This window comes from Artibeus jamaicensis, unplaced genomic scaffold (genome assembly GCF_021234435.1).
Source record: "Artibeus jamaicensis isolate MK-2021 breed Jamaican fruit bat unplaced genomic scaffold, CSHL_Jam_final scaffold_1689, whole genome shotgun sequence".
Lineage (NCBI taxonomy): Eukaryota > Metazoa > Chordata > Mammalia > Chiroptera > Phyllostomidae > Artibeus > Artibeus jamaicensis.
The window spans coordinates 15,610,747-15,633,905 of NW_026522029.1; the positions used below are offsets into that span (position 1 = coordinate 15,610,747).

The window sequence follows — 23,159 nt, forward strand, 5'->3', positions numbered from 1 at the left end:
CACAATGGGCAGCAAAGAGCACTATAAGCAGGACTGAAATGAGAATAATCAACCTGAAACTGAGAAATCAATATCGCATTTGAACCCAGGATGACACACCCACTCCACCTCCCATCTGTTCGGCTTCTCTCGCACTCAGGGGCGGGCGTGTGCCGCGAGTGCCCGTGAGGAATTCAGAATCCATCGTGCAACGGCTTTAAATATTTTTACTACAAGGAAAAAGCACACTTGGAGAACTTTACTCCTTTTTACAGCTATCTTTAGGGCAGAATTTGCCTTTTTAAATTGTATTTGCACGTTTATTTCCTACTTAAAAATGCCACAACATGGAAAGGTTTACGATGAGGCTGTAAAAGCAGAATAAAATAAGCTTCATCATAAATATATTTTATGAGATGGAGACCCGGGGGTTTGTGGGTAGCACTCTGCCTACTCCTCCATGAAGACAGAGTGTGTGACTGAGAATTCGGACCGGTTTGCAGCCTGGCCGGTCCCGCGAGCACCGTCCTGTCTGCCTAAGTCACTGGTCAAAAATCTCCACTTTTGCATTAAAATGAAGAGAATTGGGAAAAGGAAAATTCTGCTGTTCTATGAGAGCTTCATAGACCAAACGCCTGCGTTAAAAAGAAAAACGCAGGCCGTCTTCGGCTGGGTTGTTAGTGTGTCTGGAAAAAGCAGGAAAGATACCCTCAACATTAACCACAGCAAAAAAACTATTACTTTGTTCCCTTTGTAACTCAAAAAAAAAGCTTGATTGTTTTTGATGAGGAGGCGCCACTGTGTGCATCAAAGTTCAGGAAACTGTATGGCGTCTGAGTCAAGCCCTGTGGCCCAGGGCACAATGACCACAAAGGCAAACACTTGTTCACTGCCTACTGTGTGCTACACACAGAGGACACCAAAAGCCCAACCGTGAACGTGGACAGGTTATAACCCACGGACAGCTTAACAAATTGCTGACCACAACCCCAGACGGGTGAGGAAACAGCATCTCGAAAACCACCGGTGAGCCTCAGCGCCCCCACGGTAAGTCACCACTCGTAATGTCTCCTTACTCCACTTCATCCCATCCCTTTTCGTGTTTGTGCCTCGTGTCCTAATAGTACTACTTATTTTCAAAACAGGCTTTCATTTCAGGTAGAGCAATTTTTAGGTTCCCAGGAGTGAGCAGGGCTGGCGGCAGAGGCTGCACTTCCTGCCCCGTCAGAGGAGGGCTCTTACCCTCCTCCCAGCTGCCCCAGGCTAGCAGGAGGCGTGGGGATTCTGGTGCCAACAGGCAGAATGGAACTCGGGCTCTGGCGCTTTGCTCCAATAACCCACTGTTGCTTTCCAAGTCTGTGTTTGAGTCCTACAAGCAAGGTGGCTTTCAGCTGTATATTAATTAAATGGTACTCAGGCGGTGTTACCTATACTATACTGATTTCTTTGGATATATTAAGACTTCCCCTGTGGCCTATACATGGTCAACATGAATCCATGATCCAGCGCCCTTTAAAAGAAATGCATTCGTTTCTGTTCATTCAGGGACATCTTGTACATTTTGAGCACAAATACTTCACCTATGTCCTCTTCCTTCAACAATACAAGAAAGTAAAGATGAATTAATTTTTTCATCTCCTCACTGTCATCAGCCATAATGTTTTTCTGGTATTGTAATTTTATCTTATTTTATTTTTATAGGTTTATTAAGATATAATTGACATATAATATTGTACAAATCTTTCCAAATATTTTCATAATATTTGGAACTGCCTTTTTTTTAAAAAGCATACGCTTGCCCTGGCTGGTATAGCTCAGTTTATTGAGTGTGGGCTGCAAAGGGGTCGCCAGTTCAATTCCCAGTCAGGGCACATGCCTGGGTTACAAACCAGGTCCCCAGTAGGGGGCGCGTGAGAGGCAACCACACGCTGCTGTTTCTCTCCCTCTCTTTCTGTTTCCCTTCTCCTCTCTCTAAAAATAAATAAATAAAATCTTTTTAAAAGTGTACACTTAAATGTAATAATCATTTTTACTAATTTCTTTGTATTTTTTTGCTCAAAAATACTTATAGGACATCCCTCTGGGTCTGATTTCCTCGTAGTTAAACTTGACCATTCAGTAGGTTTTCTGAGGACATTTGTACTCAATAAAATTGTTTAGTCCCAATGCATCTGGTTCAGGACAAGAATGGCCTTCCTCCCAGACCGAGGGGCCCAAGAGATGGAGGGACACCAGCACTCCCAACAAATCGCAGAGTCTGCCTCATTTTTCTCCTGTATGTGACATGCTGGTTTGGACGTCCCTCTCATGTTCAGAAATGGGCTGAAATGAGTCCCTTAAACCTGAGGGCAAACGTTGCCCTCTTTGTCGGCCTTTTAAATGGATGTAAATCTATTTTGCATAAACAAGTCATACAATTGCACCAAAAACAACTGGTATAAAAGAAAACAGTATTTACAAGTGCAACAAAACCCTCTCAAAGCTGAAAATATAACTGGAAGTCGGGTTAAGAATTAATTAGCGGACTTCCGCCAAGATGGAGGCATAGGTGGATGTGCCGTGCCTTCTCACACAACCAAGATTAGAGAAAACTAAATATTAGCAACAGAAAACACAGCCAGAACACGGAAAATTGAACTTTTTGGAAGTCCATTAACAACAAATTCTTCAGCCTGACCGGTAAGGGGCAAAACCAGCGGCTGGTGAAGCAGGGTTGCACAGGAAAACTCAGTCAGACGCGCGGCATCCAGGCGCAGGTTGGACCTAGTGAGCAACCGAGCGAGCGACCAGGCGAGCAACCCCGGGGGAGACAGAGGGGCAGCGGAGCTGCGTGTTGACTGAGGTCGCGCATTTGTGCGCGGGTGGACAGGCAAGGGAGTGGGCGGTTGGACCGGGCCGGCAGGTCCCCACAGCAAGCGGCAGTGGAGGGCGCCGCCATTTCCCTGCTCTGACCCCACCTCCACATACCCCAGCGACTCTGAGTGGCCCGGCCCAGGTGAACCACCTAAGGCACTGCTCCTCCGCACCCAGCTGTGAGAAGCAGCAGAGGGGGTCGCCATTTCCCCGCTCTGGCCACGCCCCCACATACAGCGTCACAACCCAGCGACCTGGGAGTCCAAGGCGCCCCTTCTCACACTTAAAGGGCCAGAACAGACCAAGAATGGCGCAGGAGATCTCAAAGCCCCAGAGCCAATAGATCTAAGCGATGAAGAAATAGCAAAACTCACAGACGCACAGTTTAAAACACTGGTGATCAGGATCCTCACAGAACTGGTTGATTATACCGACAAATTAGACAAATATATGAAGGCAAAACTGATTGAAATGAATGGAATTGCACAGGAAACCAATAGCAATGAAAAGGAAACTGGGACTCAAATCAATGGAGTGGACCAGAAGAAAGCAAATAATGGCCAAACAGAAAAGAGTCAAGAAGCAAGAATTCAAAGAAATGAGGAGAGTCTTAGGGACCTCCAGGACATCTTTAAACGCTCCAACATCCGAATTATAGGGGTACCAGAAGGGGGAAAGGAACAGCCACCAGTGGAAAACTTATTTGAACAAATAATAAAGGAGAATTTCCCCCAATCTGGCAAAGGAAATAGACTTCCAGGAAATCCAGGAAGCTCAGAGAGTACCAAAGAAGTTGGACCCAAGAAGGAACACACCAAGGCACATCATAATTACATTAGCCAAGATTAAAATGAAGGAGAGAATCCTAGAAGCAGCAAGAGCTAAGGGGACAGTCACCTACAAAGGAGTCCCCATCAGACTGTCAGTGGATTTCTCAAAAGAGACCTTACAGGCAAGAAGGGGCTGGAAAGAGGTATTCCAAGTCATGAAATCTAAAGACCTACATCCAAGATTGCTCTAATCCAGCAAAACTTTCATTTAGAATGGAAGGACAGATAAGGTGCTTCTCAGATAAGATCAAGTTCAAGGAGTTCATCATCACCAAGCCCTTATTATATGAAATGTTAAAGGGACTTATCTAAGAAAAAGAAGTTAAAGAAACATGAACAGTGAAAGGACAACAAACTCACAGTTATTAACAACCACACCTAAAATGAAAGCAAGCTAAAAGGACAGCTAGATCAGGAGTGGAAACATAGAAATGAAGATCTCAAGGAGGGTTAGCAACAGGGGAGTGGGAGGAGGAGAAGGGGGGAGAAGGTACAGAAAATAAGTAGCATAGACAGTAGATAGAAAATAGATGGGGGGGCAAGAATAGCATGGGAAATATAGAATCTAAAGGACTTGAGACACATGGTCATAAACTAAAGGGGGGGTAATGGTGGGGATGAGGGGTAGGGTGGAGGGGAATAAAGGGGGAATAGAACAACTGTAACAATATAATAAAAAAATAGCAAGCTGAAAAAAAAAGAATTAATTAGCACTCTTTGAAGTTACCTTATATAACAAGTCCTCTTAAAATACGGTTTCTCTGGATTAATACAAGGGTTATCATATTTAAAAGTTCTATCTTTAAAAGACTGCCTTTTGCTGTTGTAGAAATTGGATTTGATTTTCTGTTTAAAAAAATAAATATAGCACAGTGAAAATGGTTAACTTCCTGTCAACTTCATAAAATTTTCAATGTGATTTATTTCAAAACAAAATTTCATCTCCTGTCCACAAGACATAATAAATACCTAATAAAATTTAGTAAAATACATTATTTCCTATCACCATGTGGTAATTGCCAAATTAACTGGCATTGTCGCTAAGCCATTTTCTTCTATTTCTTTTTAGGTGTTTTTATGGCTGATACTTGTTGGGACTTGACCATTTATAGGTCAGATTAAAATCTCGGGAATTAGTTGACAGAAATTCAGTTCTAGTTTAAAGTAGTTCACACTGAGCTGGTATCTTACCAGAGCAGCAAAGCTTGTGAAGTGTGGTCTCAGACTTCCGCGGCCTAGAAAGCGACCTGGGCCCACGCGGGACTTGTCCATGCAGGTCTGGGGGGAGCCTTCACCAGGAGACCCCCCGCGCAGCCTCTGACCAAACCGCACGGAGGCACGGTCTTCGTGAGAGAGAAAAGCAACACTTTTACAGAGTAACACATACTTGAGAAAACAAGTTTTAGGTGGATGTGTTTTCTGACACTGGCTAATAAAATGACGCAGGTTCCAGGGGTACCGTTCTACCGCCCATCATCTGCACACCCTATTTTATGCACCCACCACACAGAGCCAATAGCCAGCTGGGCCTGGAGAGGCGGAGCGCCGCGGTGGTCCCTTCACTGCGGCCCTGCCCCTGCCTACCCAGGATGGACACGCACCCACAGGCCTGTGCACGGAGTGCTAACCCCAAACGCACTGCCCTCTTCCCGGGACCCCTCTCTCCGCCCCCAGGGTCCGGCGTGTTTCCCTCTGTGTCTCTCTGTTTCACTGTTTGCTTGGCTCCTGCCTCATTTTTAAGTGCCTACAAGTCAGCACATAGTAAAGACGTCACTTGAAAAATGAAGGTTAGGGCGCCAGTAGTGTTGATAGGGGGTCGCAATTCAACCCAAAATAGCAACAGGCAAGACTACAAAGATTAATTTATGTATTATTTGCCCTGGGCATTTCTGCAAGCTAAAAATACATTTCTTATAAAGACCTTTTAACTTAGCATGTTTCTCACCTTTGGTGGGTGTGAAATGGACAGAAACGAGAACCGGGGCCTCTTCCCTAAGCTACACATTCCAACAAGAACCACGCCGCTGGGTGTTTCTAGTTCTCCCCATGTGCTGTCCTTGCTTCTTCTTAATAAAAACCATTTACCAGGCACATTTTCCTCACTGACCTGTGAGAAGCTTTTAAAGTTTTGACGTAGAATTATCATACCAAATTGGCCGAAGTGGAACATGACAGCTTAAACAGCGATGCGTAGTTGCCCAGGAGAAGGCCCACTGAGGTTCTGCATTTCTAGTCACTCCGCCCGTTAAAGCGCCTTCTTCTCTCTTACCCATCACTCCTCGGCCTCGCGGCCGCCTACGCCCTTTCTCGGGCCTTTCCGCCCCCCTGACCGTGGAAATGGCCTCTTCCGCTGCACTGGTTACTTCCCTCCTCCTTCTGTACGTCAGCCCCCTCCAGTGTGATCGCCCGGTTCCTCCACGGTCCGCGCTACACAAAACTGCACTTATACCTTCAAGGTCATCGAGGCTTCACGGACAGACGTGCCCTGATTTACACCGATGTTCTCATGAGCCCGCGACGCCACTGCTCTGCAGGGCAGGCCTCGCTGCCGACACCTGCCCGGCTCCCAGGTGTGCATGGAGGCGGCAGGAGTGACGCCACTTCTGGCGGGAACGGAGGGGAGGTGGTGTCTGCTGCCTAGCAACGCTGTTCTCCAGCCACCTGGGAACAGCCTTCATTTCAGGACAGGTGTGATGAACCTGCAATTCTAGGGACACGGGAGGAAAAATCGACTCTGGAGCCCTGCTTCACATCCAAGAAGTATCGGTACCTGGGAAGCCACGATGGATTGGGTAGGCGGTGCCTGGTGAATTAGATCGCGTTCGTGGAGGGAAGCACCTGCCTGCAGTCGATTCAGCTGTAATTGAAGTTACCAGACTCCTCCCTCCCGCCCTCCCTCCAGCGACTTACCTTTGGGCTATTTCACAAGACACTAACTCATCATTAGTGGGCGAGGCACAGATGGTGAAATACAAGTGGATTTCTGTCCTTGACAGATGTCCTGGGAAGAGACCTAATAAAGGGCCCAAGGGGAACGTTAACTCAAGGTCACCTCTGTGTGTTCGCTGGGTGTCACGCAGTGACTGTCCCCGAGAGCCCCTCACATGATGCCTCCAGACCACATCACGACCAGGTGGGGCCACCCAGAGGCTTTCCCCGGTGACACTGTCTTCAAAGCCTTGAGCTGCAGACGCGTGCACCACAAGTTTCAAAAATGCTTTGATCACACAGACCTATTCAAGCGTAATTTCGATGCCCACCGGCCATAAAGTGTTGGGTTAGTCGGGTGTGTAGGTATTGCACTTACTCTTTGCTATTGAAAAAGCTTCTTCATGTAAAGTTCATTTTCAGACCTTAAGAATGGCTCCAGCATATAAATTTAGTTGACTAATAAGTCATGTCCGTAGCTAATCTTGTCCTGAGGAACGGACCTCACTAAACACACAGCAGGTGTGCTCCCCGAACAACCGAGTCCCTCGGGGCACAGAGAGGGCACACTTCTCTTAGTCAGTGTGGGGGGATCAGGAGACCCTTCAAAAAACACTTACGTCCCATCTTTATTAAATCAGCCACAATTACCGAGCGTAACTTCTGCAGACCCAATGTGGTCTGTGCGCGTGCAGGGGACAGACACATGGAAGGTCACGCTGCCGCCCACGGGTCCGTGTTAGCGGGCCGTGTGTGCTCCTTCAGCTGCAGTACTGCAGTAAGTTGCTAAGACGTGACCGGGCGACTCCCTGAAAGCGGATGTGGCCTCGTGAACAGGCAGCGGTAACGTGTCTCCAACCTACAAAAACACAAAAAATATGCACACACATTGATAACTTCAACCACAGCAGCAGTGAGCCGCCGCCCCCCCGCCCCCGCCGGCGGGTCCTGTTTTCAACTCTGAGATGACGCTAGCCTCCCGAAAAGCTGTGGCTGATCGGTCGCTCTCCCACCTTCTTCCTGGGAGTATGAACTGACACTGTGTTTGAGAGAGTGTGTTGTCAATGTCTAGCCAATTACTGGAAGTATCTATTTCGTAACCTGGCATTTTGTCCTCTCCAAACGTTTTCTCAAGTTTGAAAACCCTCACACAAGAGGGCAGCACTGTTCATAGCAGGAACATGCTGGAAATAACTCGAGTGCCCATCAGAGTTCAACAAAACACAGTAAACTACAGCAGGCCCCTGTAAGAGACAGTTAGACTGTGAGAATATTGCAGGACAGCAGACGTCGGGGCGGGGGAGAATAGATTCGTACACTCGTGTCTGTTCAGGCTCGGGCAGCCCCGTTTTCTCACCTCTCCCAGCCACACGTCTCCGCAGGCGGCCAGACGGCTCTGCCGCCACAGTTCGGAAAATCGAGCTCACACACAGCCGCCGCCCCAATCCCCTCGGCGCCCCCTGCTTCTTGACACGCAGCATCGACCGGAGGACCCAGGGAGGCGTCACGTCCCTGACATTGGTGCACCCGAATACATTGGCATTTTCACAGCATTACCATAAATTCCCGAGACTTCCAGGATAAACAACAGCAATCAGGACAAGTGAACCGGGGTCAGAGGCCCGTGGATGCTCAGATCCTCATCCAGTTCACCGCCAGGTCCAAGCCCAGCAGAGCTTCGTGGCTGCCCCAAGCTGGGAAACAGGGGTGCTTGTGTGCGTGTGCAATTCCCAGGGCACGGTTCCCGGTGCACACGGGGCATCACGCCCCAGGACAGGCCTCTGCCCGGGTTCCAAATCCAGAGGCCTGGATTTGGGCTCCAATTCTGAAGAGGCCAGAAACCACCACCGCAGAAGCTCCCTCCCAGGTTGGGAACTAGGCTGCTTCTGTGTCGCAGTGACTGGGCTGCTCCTGACAAGACTGGAATGTGTCCCTCCTGCTGATGCCATTTCCAGCAGCAAATATTTTGGTGGATGAAGTCGGTGGGTGAGAAAGCAGGGGGCCTTCAGAAAGGGGCTCCTCCCCACTCTGAAGCTGCGGCCTGACCTTGGCAGGAAAGTCACATCCTGTTCCCTGTGGGGTTGGCTTGGAGGGACTCGCCTGTCATCCCAGCCTGTCAACAGGCAGGGAGAGTTGATGTACAGTCTCACTCCTCTGGACTGTGGGGCCCCGGAGTGGGCTATTTAACCTCTGAGTCAACCACGTGCCTTTCCCCAGCTTCCTGTGCTAAGCCAATGGTCCCGGCCAGTTCAACAGCAACAGTGATCCCCAGATTGGGGGGCAGGGAAGGAATCTGCTCCATGCAAATCAGCTCCACTGTGACAGAGCAGTGACATGAGAACAGGGCTGTGGGACTGTCCTGGGGCCCAGAGGGCAGCCAGAGCATCGGGCCCTTTGTGCCCGACGTCCACAGTGGGTGGGCTGAGGTGAGGGGGTTTGTATGGACTGGTGGGGAAAGGTGGGGCCATCTCCCCTGGAGGATGTGACTCCCCAGACTCGGGCAGGCCTGGGCTGTGTTAACCCAGAATCCTTATCTTGCTCCAGCCCCCGAGTGTTCACCCTGGAGTGAAACAGATACGTGACAGGAGGCAGTTAGTCAAAGTGGGTGCCGTCAGCCACAGGTATTGGCGGGCTCTTCTTGGGGCACCGGGGACCCCCTCCTCTTCCCCCTTCTACACCTTGGGAAGAATACAAGTGGAAGAAGGGGAAGGCATTAGCCAGAAAACACGCATGGGGGGAACCCAAAGGACCAGGAATGTGTTTCTACAAAGCTGGGTGTTTATTCCTCCTCCTTTCAGTTCAGTCACCTTGGAAGCGTCCCCCCCTGGTGCAACTCACCTGTGGGGACGTTGTTTCCACTGCGCAAAGCAGGGTTTGCATTTGTTGATTCTGGTGCTCTCATTGCTTCTGCCCTTCCTCTTTCGCCTCTTGCACATGATCAAAACATTTCCTTTGAGGACTTTTTTTCATCCAAGGAAATGAGAAATGTCCTGTGGGGCGAGATCTGGTGAATGGGGAGGGGGGAGCACAGGGAACATGCTGCTTTGGGGCAAACACTGCTGAACACTTGGCGGTGGGCAGGTTGGCTCCTCAATCACCCATCGTGAAACGGGCAAGTGCGTTGAAAGCGCCCTCAGGAGCGTTCGCTGAATGCAGCCCCTCAAACGCCGCCAGAGGGTGCACAGATCCCCAGGGGTCCCCAGAACACTCACCTGGGGGGGCCGGGGCTACAAGAGGCCTGCCCTCCACAAGATGCTTCCAGGATTTTTGGGGAGGTGCTTCCCCTTGAAGCCTTAACACGTAGACACAGAACACAGTGTGGTGATAGAGAAAAGGGGATGTGGGGTGCGTAGAGGTGGGGAAAGGAGCGGAAATGGGGACAGAAAGAGACTTTGGAGTGATGGGTACATGACGCCATGTGCAGATGGTGTTTTACTGGGTTTATGGTTTGGGAAACCAGTATCACCCCAATGAATTCAATGTAAAGGCATAGAAAATTACTTTAAAAAGAAAATAATAAAAATGAGCAGCAGGTATATTCAGTGTTCATGGAAACATTCTCTCAACTGTGCTACATGAACTTTGTAATTTCCCTGACACACTGCTGAGGGAGGAGCTGGGGCGGGAAGAAGCCTGTTCTGCTGCTGATAACAGAGACCAGAGGCACCAGGGGCTTCAGCTAAACACGGGCTCAAGTTCCTTTCAGGCGAGATGGCTCCAGAGGGCGGTGGTCCAGAGCTGGTCTGGAAGCTCAGAGAGGCATCCACACCCCAGCCTCCTTCTGTCTCCATTCTCTGCCCCCTCAGTGTGTGGCTTCGATCCCCAGGGTGCCTCTTGGTGACAAGATGGCTGCTGAGCTCCAACTCCAGAGATGGTGTCCACCCACGAGGAAGGGGGAAGTGGGAGGAGTGTGAATCTCTCTAGAGAAACACAACCCAACAACTCCCACCTCACGCCACCAGCAGCTCAAACTCAGTCCCTCAGCCTCTCCCATCAGCAAGGAGGGTGGGAACATGCAGTACCCGTCCCCCCAAAACAGGGTTTGTTCACTAAGAAGAAGCAGGGAACAGACGTGGCACAGGGAGCAGCCACCTCCACCCCAGAACCTACATTCACACCGATGGAGGGCATCACAGTCCATCAGCCACCTTCACTCTCAGGCCCTGGGAGCTCGACTCACCACCTCGAGACCTAAACACAGTGTCTCTGGAGGCCCCAGACCACAGGTAGACCCTGCTGGCCCCAAAGTCCCCTAACAGACACAGCCTCTCCTGTCCAGCCTCAGAGGACACAGACCCTGCAGGAGAGGAGTGAGCACAGCTGAAAACCCACGTGCAGCTCAGATGCGGCACAGAGGTGAGTGGGCCTTCTCAGCATCGCCCCACATGAACTTCTCTGAGAAACGCGGAACCTGCCCATCGTCCCCTGACAGCACCGCCCGTGGGAACTGGGAAGAGTGCTGCTGGGAAAGGACCTGAGACCTGAGTGTCCCAGGAGCCAGGACAGGTGGCGGGGGTCTGCGCCCTCCCTGTCACACCTTCAATGGGCTCTGCTGTCAAAGACATTAGCAAAGGTCCACAGTGACCATTTACTTCCTGCACCCCTTCCTCTCCTCACACATTGTCATGTGCTAATTTGTCCTTGTTCCTCTGCTAAACACATTGTGATACGAATAACATAAAACAGGTGTGTATAGTGAGATCCTGCTCACACACACACCCACACCCAGGAGGGATTCACACAGGTGACCATAGACAGAGACGCACAGGGTGGGAGTCAGGTCTGGGGCTGGGCTGCACCGCCCCATCCTACAAGGGGTCCCAGTTCATGCCAACTTTGCCCGCTGGTTTCTGCCCAGCAACTGATGAGACCCAGGCTCCGAGCCAATAAGAACACAAGGGCTTGGACAGAAGGGCTCAGCTCTGTTCCCCTTGGTGAACATGCTTTATTCGTCCCCACACTTTCTTCCAGGTCACAGACTCAACTCTAGTGGAGAACTTTTGAGTGCCATTGCTTTGGGATTTTCCACTGGAGAGTGAAGGTTAATCCAGGGAGCTGGTGAGAGCCGGGGACCCGGGGCCCCTTGGGAGAGAGGCTGAGAAGCTGGGGGTCCTGTGGTCCCCCAGCCACAGAAGGGGTGTGGTGCTGTGAGCCTGCAGGTGGGACACAGGGGGAGCGTGAAGCAGGGCAGGTAAGGTCTGCACTGGGAAACCTGTGGGAGGGACACAACGGGAACCAGGGAGCTGGACACCTGCCCGTCCCTCGGAACCTCCTGTGGACAGAGAGGAGCAAGGCCCCTCATTGTCTCTCCTGTGCGTCTCTGGGAGAAGAGACCTTGGCACCAAGCCCAGGATGGCTGCCTGCTGGAAGGAAAGTCCTTCCATTCAAGGGCCTGCAGCTCGAGATGATGGGGGGGTCTCAGCTCAAAGACCATTTGAACAACTGGACACGGGCAAGGGTTTTGTAAGGGGGGGGGAAGGAAGAAAAAATACACAACGAAGACACAGAAAGGACAGTGTTGAGAGTTCTGTGTCAAGGGGACAAGGGGCAGGCAACACAGTCTGTTCAGGTGACTGGTTGAGGTCAGCAAATCCCCCGGAGCTGAGTGTCTGAGGGTGGACTGAGCTCCTTCTGACGTTAGTGCCTAGAATTCTTAAGCAAACCAGCTGTTTATCTGCAGTCACATGGTGCTGTGTTGGCCAAAACGTTTGTTTGTTTGGTGAATATGTTGTTCAGTCAATTACTGGTGAAAATGAAAATGTTTCTATTTTTACTTAAAACTGAGTGAACCCCTTGACCAACCCTACAGTTGGCAGGTCATCACTTACAGAACCGATGGTGAAGGCGTGGCCTGGTGGGCTGTCAGGTTGTGTCTTAATATTTAGATGGTAAACCCTGGCCTGTGTGGCTCAGTGGGTTGGGGCATCACCCCATACAGGGACAGGTGGTGCCTTTGATTCCTCTTCAGAACACAAACCTAGTTTGCTGCTTCAATTATTACATGTTGGTTGGGAAGTCTAGGAGAGGCAAGTACTAGAGCTCTCTCTCTCTCTCTCTCTCTCTCTCTCTCTCTCTCTCTCATAAAGTTACAATATCAATCCTTCCAACCCAGGAGCACAGTGTATCCTTTCATTAACTTGTACTCTTGTCACTTTCTTTCTTCCTTGTCTAATCATTTTCAGGGTAGAGCTTTTTCAACTCTTTGGTTGAATTTATTCCTACACATGTTATGCTTTTTGATGAAGTGGTAAGTGCAATGTATGATTCTTTTCCTTCTGATTATTCAGTGTTGCTGATAGAAATGCAACAGGTGTCAGGTTTTGTGTCCTGCAACATTATGGAGTTCACTTAGTAGTTCTAGTAGTCTATCTCTTTGGTGGAGTCCTCAGGCTTTTCCATACATTGTGTCACGTGATCTGCATGTAGTGAGAGGTTACCCTCCACCTCTCTGGTTTGTATGCCGTTGGTTTCCTTGTCCGGTCCGACTGCGGGCTGCACCCCCAGTACTGAGCTGAATGGAAGTGGCCAGGAGGGAAGGGAGGTGAGTGTAGGGTGGTGCTGGTGCTGTGTGAAGCACAGGCTGCAGGGGGCAGTATTGGGAGGGGGCACAGGAGCAGAGGGTCCTGTGATCCTCAGAGGGTGATGCTGGGGGCACCCACCTGGTTGTGGCAGAGAAGTGTGGGCACGAGCAGGGATTCTGGCCATGTTCACACACGAGGGCCCCGTGCTCCCTGATGGACAGAGTTAAGGAATGTGCGATACGGTTCCGTGTTTCATGAGTGATGTCTATGTTGGATCCAAGGTGAAGAGACTGCCCAGCGGTCATTTGCAGTAGAGACTCTCCAGTCACCAAGGGTCTGGGTGGTACCCCTGGTCGGCTCTGCAGAGGCCAGGCCTCCATGTGGAATTCTCCACCTTCTTCCAGGTCGTCATTGCTACCCACTTCCTGCTGGCATCTCTGTCTGCACAGCAGGTAACCATGGTCCTCCCTCTGCCTGCCCTCCCTGTCTGCCTGGCCCTGGTCCAGCTGCTCAGCCCCTGCTCAGGTAGGACCTGCTCTGTGTTTGTGCATCTGAAGCCTTTACCTTTGGGCCCAGTCAGAACCCTGGACTCCCCCCATCCCTGCAAGTCTCATCCAGACCATTCCTGTGTTAGGACCCAGTTCCTGTCTAGGTGTCTCACCTCGCCCTCCCTGCTGGGTAAACCCCTGGTCCTCTGCTCCCAGCCCCCTCTGACAGAGTCCCTCCCCTTCTGATGAGCAGCTCAGTTTGCTGTGGTTGGACCCCGGGAGCCCATCCTGGCCATGGTGGGTGAAGACGCTGAGCTGCCCTGTCACCTGTCCCCGAACATGAGCGCTGAGCACATGGAGCTGATGTGGGTGCGATCCAGCCCCAGGCAGGTAGTGCACACGTATGCACACGGGCAGGAGGACACGCCCGCAGCAGAGTATGGAGGGAGAACTTCGATTTTAAGGGAGGACATCACTGCGGGGAAGGCTGCTCTGCAGATTCGAGATGTCAGAGCCTCTGACAGAGGAACCTACCTCTGTTATTTCCAAGATGGAGATTTCTTTGAAAATGCCCAGGTGCAGCTGGAGGTTGCAGGTGAGTCAGGTGTGATCTGTGCTCCTTTCCTGTGGGGTCAAGGGCAGAGGCTCCAAGCCCACCTGAGAGCACTCTGGCTCCTCACCAGCACCTGCCGCCCCTTCCTCCCTCCCTGCTCCTCTGAGGCCCGAGACAGACCCAGGTTGTGCCCCAGGAAGGGCTGGTCCTGCATCCAGTAGAGTCCCTCATGCTGCCCCCCAGGTCTCAGCAGGGAAGTGGAGGTCAGGGGCGGGAAGGAGGAGGAGACCCCCAACCATCGCAGTGCGAGGCACACAGGTGTCTGGGTTCAGTGTGTCCCAGACAGTGGCCATGGGCCCCAGGTGCCCGCTGCTGTGGGTGCAGGGGGCTGTGCTGCAGGGACTACACCCGTGGTGCCTCTTTCTCCAACCCGAGGCCCCAGGGACACAAGTGCAGTTGAACAGGGTGTGTCCATCCCTGAGGCAGTGAGGGGGCCGCACAGGTGAGGAAACCGGGGTGTCTCAGAGACAGGGTGTCAGGGAGGAGTTGGTGTGTCCTTTGGGCAGTTAGAGGATTAGGGGGATGTGGAGTCTGGGCTTTGCTCTGGGTTGGATGCTGTCAGGAAGGTGCAGGTGTGTCATTGGTCACTCACAGGCAGGACGGGGGAGGTTGGTCACTGCTGTGGTCTGCACACCGTTCATGCTTCCTCTGTGTGCAGACCCGACTGCTGAGTGGTATTGACCTTGTCCTGACCCGTCCCAGGGACAAAGCACCTTGTCTGAGGTGCTGCCCATGAAAGTGCTCATGTCCAGGTGTCAGGGCTGCACTCCACTTTCTCCATGTGGCTTCTGTTTGGATGATGCTTTGGGAGCCCAGCAGGTGATGGAAGGGGGGGGTCTTGGCTTTGTCCCTGCAGGGCCTCCTGAGCCAGACACTGTCCCTTCCTGGAGACCACAGCTCCTCTTAGGAAATCCCTCCCAGAGAGAATCTGTTCTCTCAGGTCTTTAACAGGCGACCCCCCACCCCTGCCCCTTGGGTGTTGAGGTCTAGGAACAGTTAGTAACAGCTCAGCTGTTCCAGGCCCTGGGTCTGCTCTGTTCTTTGAAAAAGTCGGCTCCTTTTTACAAACACATCACAGCAACTTCGCTGGGTGGAGAGGCCCAAACAGGTTGCTGACAACAGTAGCACTAATTACAGCAAGACTTTACTGAGGGGACTACATGCAATGCACAGCTTGGTGACAGCAAGACAAGTGCATATCTTCCCCCCACAGGGCAGGGCCGAGGCTCACAGGGCAGGAGGGCAGGATAAGGGTGCCGGGGTGTGAGCCGCTTCAGATAAGCAGGACCCACCTCCACACTTGCCCAGGGTGGGGTGACGGTCTGTTCCTGGAAGCAGCACGGCTGGGGTGTGGGGGAGGGGAGTGTCCAGCAGACTCTAAGGGATTTAGGGGAAGCAGCCTCTGCTCTGGCCCAGAGATCCCTGGATCCTGTACGAGGGTCTGGCAGTGGTCACACCTCGGGTCAGTCTCTCCTGCACAGCTCACTCTGGGAACAGCTCCTGATGAACTAACCCCTGCTGCACTCACCGTGGGTGGTGTGCCCCTCCCTGCTGTGGAGACCCTCACCAGTGCACAGGGCTCCCCATGAGTCAGGCTCGCTTTCCCTCCCAGGCACTGGGCTCTGATGCCCACATTGAAATGAAGGGTTATGAGGCTGGAGGGATCCATCTGCAGTGCTTGCCTGCTGGCTGGTACCCGCAGCCCCAAATCCAGTGGAGGGAAGCCAGGGAGCAGAGCTGGTCTGCTGAGGCAGAGCCTGAAGCTGCAGACCCCCAGGGTCTTTATGCAGCCTCAGCCTCTGTGATCCTGGGAGGCAGCTCTGGGGAGGGGGTCTCCTGTGTCATCAGAAACCCCCTGCTGGGCCAGGAAAGGTCAGCCATGGTTTCCATCCCAGGTGAGTGCCCTGCCCACTGCTCTGGGCTCCCTGGTGTGTGCTGTGGGAGGGCGGGGTTGTCTGCTGCTGACCTGGGTCTATGCAGGGAACAGAAGGCCCAGAGCAGGGACCTGCTGCTCCTTCCCCATGAAGCTGTTTGTGTCTCAGACACCTTCTGGGCACTTCCTGGGTGCCACACACAGTGCCAGGTAATAGGGGCTGGGGATGAATGGTCTAGATGAGCAAAGACATGAGAAAAGGAGAAAACTATGCACAAGTCAAATCTTAAAAAAAGGGGTGATCTCCTTAAAACATAAAACAACCCAGTAGAGAAATGAGCAAAGAGGATGAATCATCAGTTCAGAGAAGGAAATGGCTCTGGAGAGGGTGCAGAATCTCACCGTGAGACTGGCTACAACACAGAAAACAGGGCCGGTGATGGCGGATTGTGGGGAGACAGTCACTCTTAGATGCACATTGCAATTATTTGCTATATTTTGGAATATATTTTCACAACTCTGTAGGGGTGATAAAGCATTTGTTATTCAACATACTTAATTATTGGTCCAAACTCCAGCTTCTGGAGTCTGGCAGATCAGCTTGTATTTGTGTGAAATGACCCGTGTAAAAGGTTGTTTCCTGCACCATTAACTGTAACAACACAGTGTCAGAGACGGTGCAAGGCCCCCGCTGGGCCGTGTGTGCAGTGGGCGCTGCCCTGTGAAAGCAGACGCAGACCTGCTCCCTGTGCTGAGGTGGGAAGGTCGCCGAGACCCAGGTGAGCAGAGAGAACCACAGGTGGGCCCACCAGTGCAGAGTTCTATTTTCACCATAAACAAGATAAAATAAAAATATAGTAATGTTTTTACATATAAGGAACACTTGTGTGGCACTCACTATGTGTCAGGCACTGTGTAACCATTAATTTAATCTCTTACCAATCAGGACACTGGGAACAGATGCTTAAGTCATTAGTTCAAGGTCATGGAGCTGGTAGGGGGAAGTCCCAGAATTAACCCCCAGGTCGTCCAGTCCCAAAGTTCACATTCTTATTCCCCAGGTTACAATGACTCAGAAGAAGATAACAAATGACAGGTGGAGGAGGAGTGGAGAGATTTCAGTGACTTTGTGTGTACCATTTTGTATATTCAAAATATTTCCATGTGAGAGGCAGTTACTTTGAGACAATGGTGTTGTGTGCCAGTGAAAGTTCTGGGCACTTTGGGGAAAGAACGATTATTTTCAGTGCCCACATACCTTGAGATTCAACTTGGCCATTGGCTGAGGCTAACCCTTCACAGGCTCCTTTTTCCAGAGTGTGCAGCACTGTGAGCTGGCCTTCTGGGTGACCCTGGCTATTCCGTTCTTGCTTCTGGTGGGAGCGGGTTGCTGCCTGTGGCAACAGCACAAGAAGGTCCAGGTTCTGTCCAAGGAGAAGGAGCGGGAGCGCGCAGAGAAGGAAGCAGCGCAGGTGCAGAAGGAAGCAGCTGAGGCCGAGAAAGCAGCAGCTCAGGCCGAGAAAGAAGCAGCCCAGTGGGAGAAAGAAGCAGCTCAGGCCGAGAAAGAAGCAGCTCAGGCCGAGAAAGAAGCAGCTCAGGCCGAGAAAGAAGCAGCTCAGGCCGAGAAAGAAGCAGCTCAGGCCGAGAAAGAAGCCGCCCAGTGGGAGAAAGAAGCAGCGCAGGCCAAGAAGCAGCTGGAGAGAAGCATGAAAGGTGAGGCCCTGCTGCAAGGTGGTCACCACCTCCCCACCACAGCCCCCACCCACCACACACGTCCTCTATTCCATCCCCTTTAAAAGACTTTCTCTTTCTGTTCATTTCCAGAGAAGCTGCAGGACGAACTCAGTAAGTGGCGATCCCCGGCCCACAGGTCCTGGGGTCCCTGCATTACAGGAGTCACTGACCCCTCACCTTGTTCCCTGCAGGGTGGAGAATGATCCCATACCTACCACGTGAGTGCCCGGCCCGCATCCCAGCCTCTCTGCTCGGACATTTCAGCCCCTTTCCTCCCCACTATGAATTGTTGGTTTCTGTGATTTTTATTCACTACTCCCGACCATGGCTGACAGGGGGCAACTGGAACTCAGAAGCCTCAGCGGGGCTGTGAGGTGACTGCTGCACAGACAGGGACAGGACGGCTGTGCGGTGACCCTGGGACAGCCCGTGCAGGGCGCCTGGGGGTGCTGAGCTGCAGCTGATGGAAAGAGGAGGGGGATTGGGGGAGGGAAAGGGCAGAGGGAGAGGTGGGGAGGGTGGGGGGCACACAGGAAGATGACAGGGGGGCACAAGGGAGAGAAAGGAACCAACTCAGAAATGACAGTTCAGGTGACACTCTGTCTCCATTGCAGGTGAGGACCGGTCTCAGGCCTATGCAGGTGAGTGAGTCTGATGCTCTCTGGTTTCCTGGCTCCTGTGTGTGAAGTAATTAAACCATTTCCCTGCTGGGTGAGAAGTAACCACATCCAGCTCAGAGGCTCATTTTCTGTGGCTGAACCGCCCCCTCCTTTGTGGACACTCAGAGAGGACCTTCCAGATGCAGTGTCCCCTCACCCTGCTGACACACACACACACACGCACACACAGAACAGCCTGGTCTTCTCCCCACAGCCCCAGGGTTATGGAGGGGATCCCAGCACTGGGGGAGGTTTCAGCCTGGTCCGCAGAGCTGTAGACGAGGAGAGTGGACATTGGAGGAGACTGAGGAGAGGAGAGAGAAGGGGCGCAGTGAGGACAGTGGGTGGGGGAGGACAGAAAGAATGACCTTTCCTTGTCTGTGTCTCCTTCCTTCCAGACTTGAAAATGGCCTTCTTCCAGCCTGGTGAGTGGGTCCCCCTGTGTTTCCAGGACAACCCCCAAGGGCCCCTGCTCCCTCTTCCCTCTCTACATCCTGACTGCGAGAGTCTGCGGGCGGGGGGAGAGGGGCCTGAAATTGTGGTCTCAAAGATGTGCTCACTTGCTGCCCAGAGCCCAGGGACCAGGGACAGGGACTGTCCTGGGGTCCACAGGTCTCTGTGGGAGGAAGAGGCAAGAGGGATGGGGCTGCAGGGAGAGGGAGGGGTGACCTGACCAAGCTCCTCCTCTCCTGCCACTGTGTGTCCTCCAGTTATGGCGTGTTCCTCAGTCACTCCTGCTCTGTGAGGGTTGGGACAAAGACTGAGTGAGGTGATGACTGTGTGTTGGTCAGAACACCCACAGGAAACACACGGCCTGTTGGAAGGTGTTTGTCTGACAGTAATGACCAAGGGGAGAAGGTGTCTTAAGGACTAAAAGCAACATTGGCAACTCCTAGCCTGTATTATAAAGTGATTCACTGACAGGGGTCCAGGGTCAGAGCTGAACAGAGGACCCCGCAACCTGCTCAGATTATCCACTGACTACACACCCCTCACAGCACTTTTTCACACTGTAACTCGGGCACCAATGACTGACAGGAACAGGGACACAGAATGCGGCAGCACCAGACACACCTCCCGGTGGTCCTGTGACAGGTGATCCTTTATAATCGACACGATCACCAGTGTGGAGGTGACCTCAGTGCTCCTGTCACTCTGGTTGTTACTGACAAAAGTGTTCATGGCCATGTGTAAGGAACAGGGACAATCGTCACCTAGAGGATTTGGTGAGCTGGGCTAGGACAGTGAAGGGGGACAAAGGTCACTGCACGGGGAGGAAAGAAATCCGGGACACAGAGATGGGGTTGGATGTGTTCACAGTGACAGGTGGGGTGTTGTTAAAGGAAAACATCAAGGACACCTGATCCCCCAGGGCTCACAGCAGTGGGAGCTGTGACCACCCCTGGGCCCAAGGCACAGGGACAGGGAGGCCTCACCGGGGCCTGGAGGAGGCAGCTGGGCTCAGGGAGGGGCCCCTGGGAGGAGGTGCTGTGGCGGGGCATCTCCCTGGGGGACGGGGGTCAGCGCTGAGCCTCCTCTCCTCCCTCCTGCCCGTGTTCAGCCCGCGCCTCACCTTGGCCAAACCCAACAGTAGCCAGAGTCCAGGGGCCCAGGGACGCTGTCCATGGAGGACTGACTCCTGGGCCAGAGGGGGTGGGGCAGGGGGAGGGGACCCCAGAGCTTTTGGAGCCCCCGCCTGGCCCCGAGCACAGAAGGGACGTGGTGTCTGACGTCACACCAGGCACTTCCTCTGCCTGGCCTGGGGCTCAATGTACCACTCACTTGTCTTATTCCACCACAGAGATTAGTGTTTTACCCCCATTCACAGACAGGGAATTGAACTCGAGAGATTCTGTAGCTGGTGTCTGTGGAAAGAGAGACTGTGCAGAGAAGGACGTCACCCAGCTCAGGGGGCAGAGCCAGGGCTGACACTTCAATTCATGTGACTGCAAAGCACAGGGGGGCAGGGACATTTTGGGGACAAAGCAGGAGACAGGAAATTGAGAACCCAACCCTCCTCACCCCACCTCTTCCTACCAGTCACAAGACCCCTGCAGATTCTTTGGCCCTAATGGTTGAAGGTCACATCCAGGGTGGGCCCTGGACCCCAGACTGTGGGCCTGGCCTCCTGCCCAGACCCAGGTCTTGAAGGCTGAGGCTCTGATTTTTGGACACCACGGCTGACCCCACGCCCTCTGAACCCCCTGCAGGGAATGTGTTTCTGGATCCAGACACGGCGCACCCCGCCCTTCATGTTTCTGCGGACCAGAGGAGACTGCAGAGGGCAGACCCATGGCAGAACCTGCCAGAAAACCCTGAGAGATTTGACCAGGAGTTCTGTGTGCTGGGCTGTGAGAGCTTCACATCAGGGAGACATTTCTGGGAGGTGGACGTGGGGGACAGGGCACAGTGGTGTGTTGGGGTTTGTAGGGAGAACGTGACGAAAAAAGGGAAGTTTATAATGGCCCCCGATAATGGATTCTGGACAGTGAAACTGAATCTTGGGAGAAACTACTGTGCTCTCATGGGCCCGCAGATGACACTGACCAATGTGAGCCCTCCCGCGAGGGTGGGGGTTTTCCTGGACTATGAGCTGGGGGAGGTCTCGTTCTACAACGCCATCGATGGGTCTCACATCTTCACCTTCCCACACACCTCCTTCTCTGGGCCCCTGAGGCCTGTTTTCGGGATTTCAACATTGGACCCCACACCCTTGACCATTTGCCCAGCGCAGAAAGCAGTGGGGAGGTCCCTTGTGCCTGACCGAGGGTCTGACTCTTCCCTGGAGACCCCAGTGTCCCCGGGCTCAGGTGAAGGAAATGGGGACCCTCAGGCTGAAGAAACGTCTCTGCTTCTCGCTGCCCAGCCTGGACCTGAGGGCCTCCTGACCCGCAAAATATCTCAACAGGAAATCACTACAAACACACAGAGTGAGGGACTTCACTAACACTCATTCAATTTTTTCACTTGAGAGACAAGGAGACCACGGGGCAGAAAGTGAGTTCACTTTCCAAAGGTGACTCATTTGGCTTCAAACAACCAGAGCTGACATTTATAGGTAACTTCACATGTACTGGGTGCTGTGTTAACAGGTTCAGGTGACTCTCACTCATTCTCAAAATCCCCGTGAGGTAGCCTCATTATGAGAGTGTGGAAACTGAAGCAGCGGCCGTTAAGTGACATACATAATTCACTCAGATTTTAGTGCTGAATGATGTTCATACCCTCCCCCTCCCTCTCATCTGTCCCTTTGCAGCTGATTGTCCTGTTGGGCAGGGTCAAGGGCAGCGCTGAGGGTCCCTCCCAGGGCACCAAGGGTAAAGGTCACTGCAGGTGACTGTGAAGGCCACTCCCCACTTGGATCTTTGTAGGTCAACTGTCAGAGCCATGGTCCACCCCTTCACTGACTGGCTCTGCAGGACACTGTGGTCCAGAGGATGAATTCACAGTGACCCCATCACACAGGGCTGAGAAGGGACCAGTGACTCCCTTCTAAACCAGCCTGTGACCTGTGAGCACAGAGCAGACCCAACCTCCTACCTCACACCTGAAGGGCCTCTGTGAACAGGACTGTGGGAGGAAGGGGCAGGTGGGCGTCAGTGGAATTTTTCTCACACGGTGGGATCCATGTCCAGACCAGGGACACCCACCACTGATCACCCACTGAGGTTCCTGAGGTTTCTGTCACCTGTGGTTCCTGAGGAAAGACCGTTCTTCCTCATTATCATCATTACTGTGCCTGTTCATGATGAATCCCTGGCCCATGTGGGTGTCATGTTACATTTTTAATATAAATTTTTCAATAATGTTCCCACTTCAACAGAGCTCTTTTGAGATCTAACCCCATGGTTAACTCACCAGGTTCACAGTTTAGCTCCTTGTCACATTTTTACTCACTTCTTACTGAATTAATTTTCTCTTTTTGCTGTAATAGTATAAACTTCATGACCTAATACAATACAAATTCATTATCTCACAATTCTCTGGGTCAGAATCCAGTGTGGCTCTTGCCAGACTGTATTTAAGGTTTCTGCTGGCTGGTATTTCTCTTCTGTATGTTTGCTTTTATTTTGGGGGTGATCCAAGGACGAGTTTGTATGGCTGATTCTGATTGGTGGCAGAGCTGAGTTCTCTGCTGTGGTGGGACCCAAGCGGACCTACTTGCTCCTGTCAGAAGATCTGAGACCTTCCAGGCTGGGAACATCTGGGGTCATTCTTGCATGGACATGTGGGGGAACAAGGCAGGTGAAGGGAATGACATGGGGACAGGGTCCCAGGAGTGGAGTCACTGCCGGTGGGGCCCTTGCTCGTGCGTTAACTACAGTGTCCAGCTGAGACAGTGCTGAGGAAGAACAACCTTTGTGAGCAAGGGGAGGGTGGCCCTGGTCATTCACTATGTCACAGTCCACAACAACGCCATACACCACTGTCATTTCCAACCAGCCACATTCTGAGATGAGGCCACTGTGTACCTGATGGCAGCAGGTCCATCATTTCTCTTTGGTGGCTTTTTGACTGTGTGACCCTTGGGGATAGTTTCTCTCTGCACTTCGGGCACCCCACAGACGAGCAGATGTTTGTCTAGGATCCCATCTACCCAGGCAGGGTGGCTTCCTCCTGCCCGAGGACAGAATGAGTGGGTTTGCCTGGGGAGCTTTGGGCATCGAGTCTTCAGAAGCAC

General features: G+C 52.4%; 1 protein-coding gene across 10 annotated transcripts in view; it reads left to right on the plus strand.

Annotated features, from left to right (window-relative positions):
- The window catches only part of LOC119039144 (butyrophilin subfamily 3 member A3-like), an 87,923-nt gene extending 65,466 nt beyond the window's left edge, over positions 1-22,457 (plus strand). For 3 of the 10 annotated variants that reach the window (XM_053655914.1, XM_053655915.1, XM_053655912.1), the window contains 7 exons: positions 13,853-14,194; positions 17,388-17,798; positions 17,910-17,930; positions 18,011-18,037; positions 18,434-18,460; positions 18,877-18,903; positions 20,689-22,457. In XM_053655914.1, coding sequence (XP_053511889.1) covers positions 13,853-14,194; positions 17,388-17,798; positions 17,910-17,930; positions 18,011-18,037; positions 18,434-18,460; positions 18,877-18,903; positions 20,689-21,425 — 1,592 coding nt within the window. In that variant the 3' untranslated portion in view covers positions 21,426-22,457. Of the gene's footprint in view, positions 1-11,466; positions 11,649-12,072; positions 13,132-13,172; positions 13,393-13,515; positions 13,637-13,849; positions 14,195-17,387; positions 17,799-17,909; positions 17,931-18,010; positions 18,038-18,433; positions 18,461-18,876; positions 18,904-20,688 lie in introns of those variants that run through there. The other 7 variants (XM_053655916.1, XM_053655918.1, XM_053655917.1 and 4 more) reach the window with 7 other exon arrangements.
- Positions 22,458-23,159: the final 702 nt, after the last annotated feature.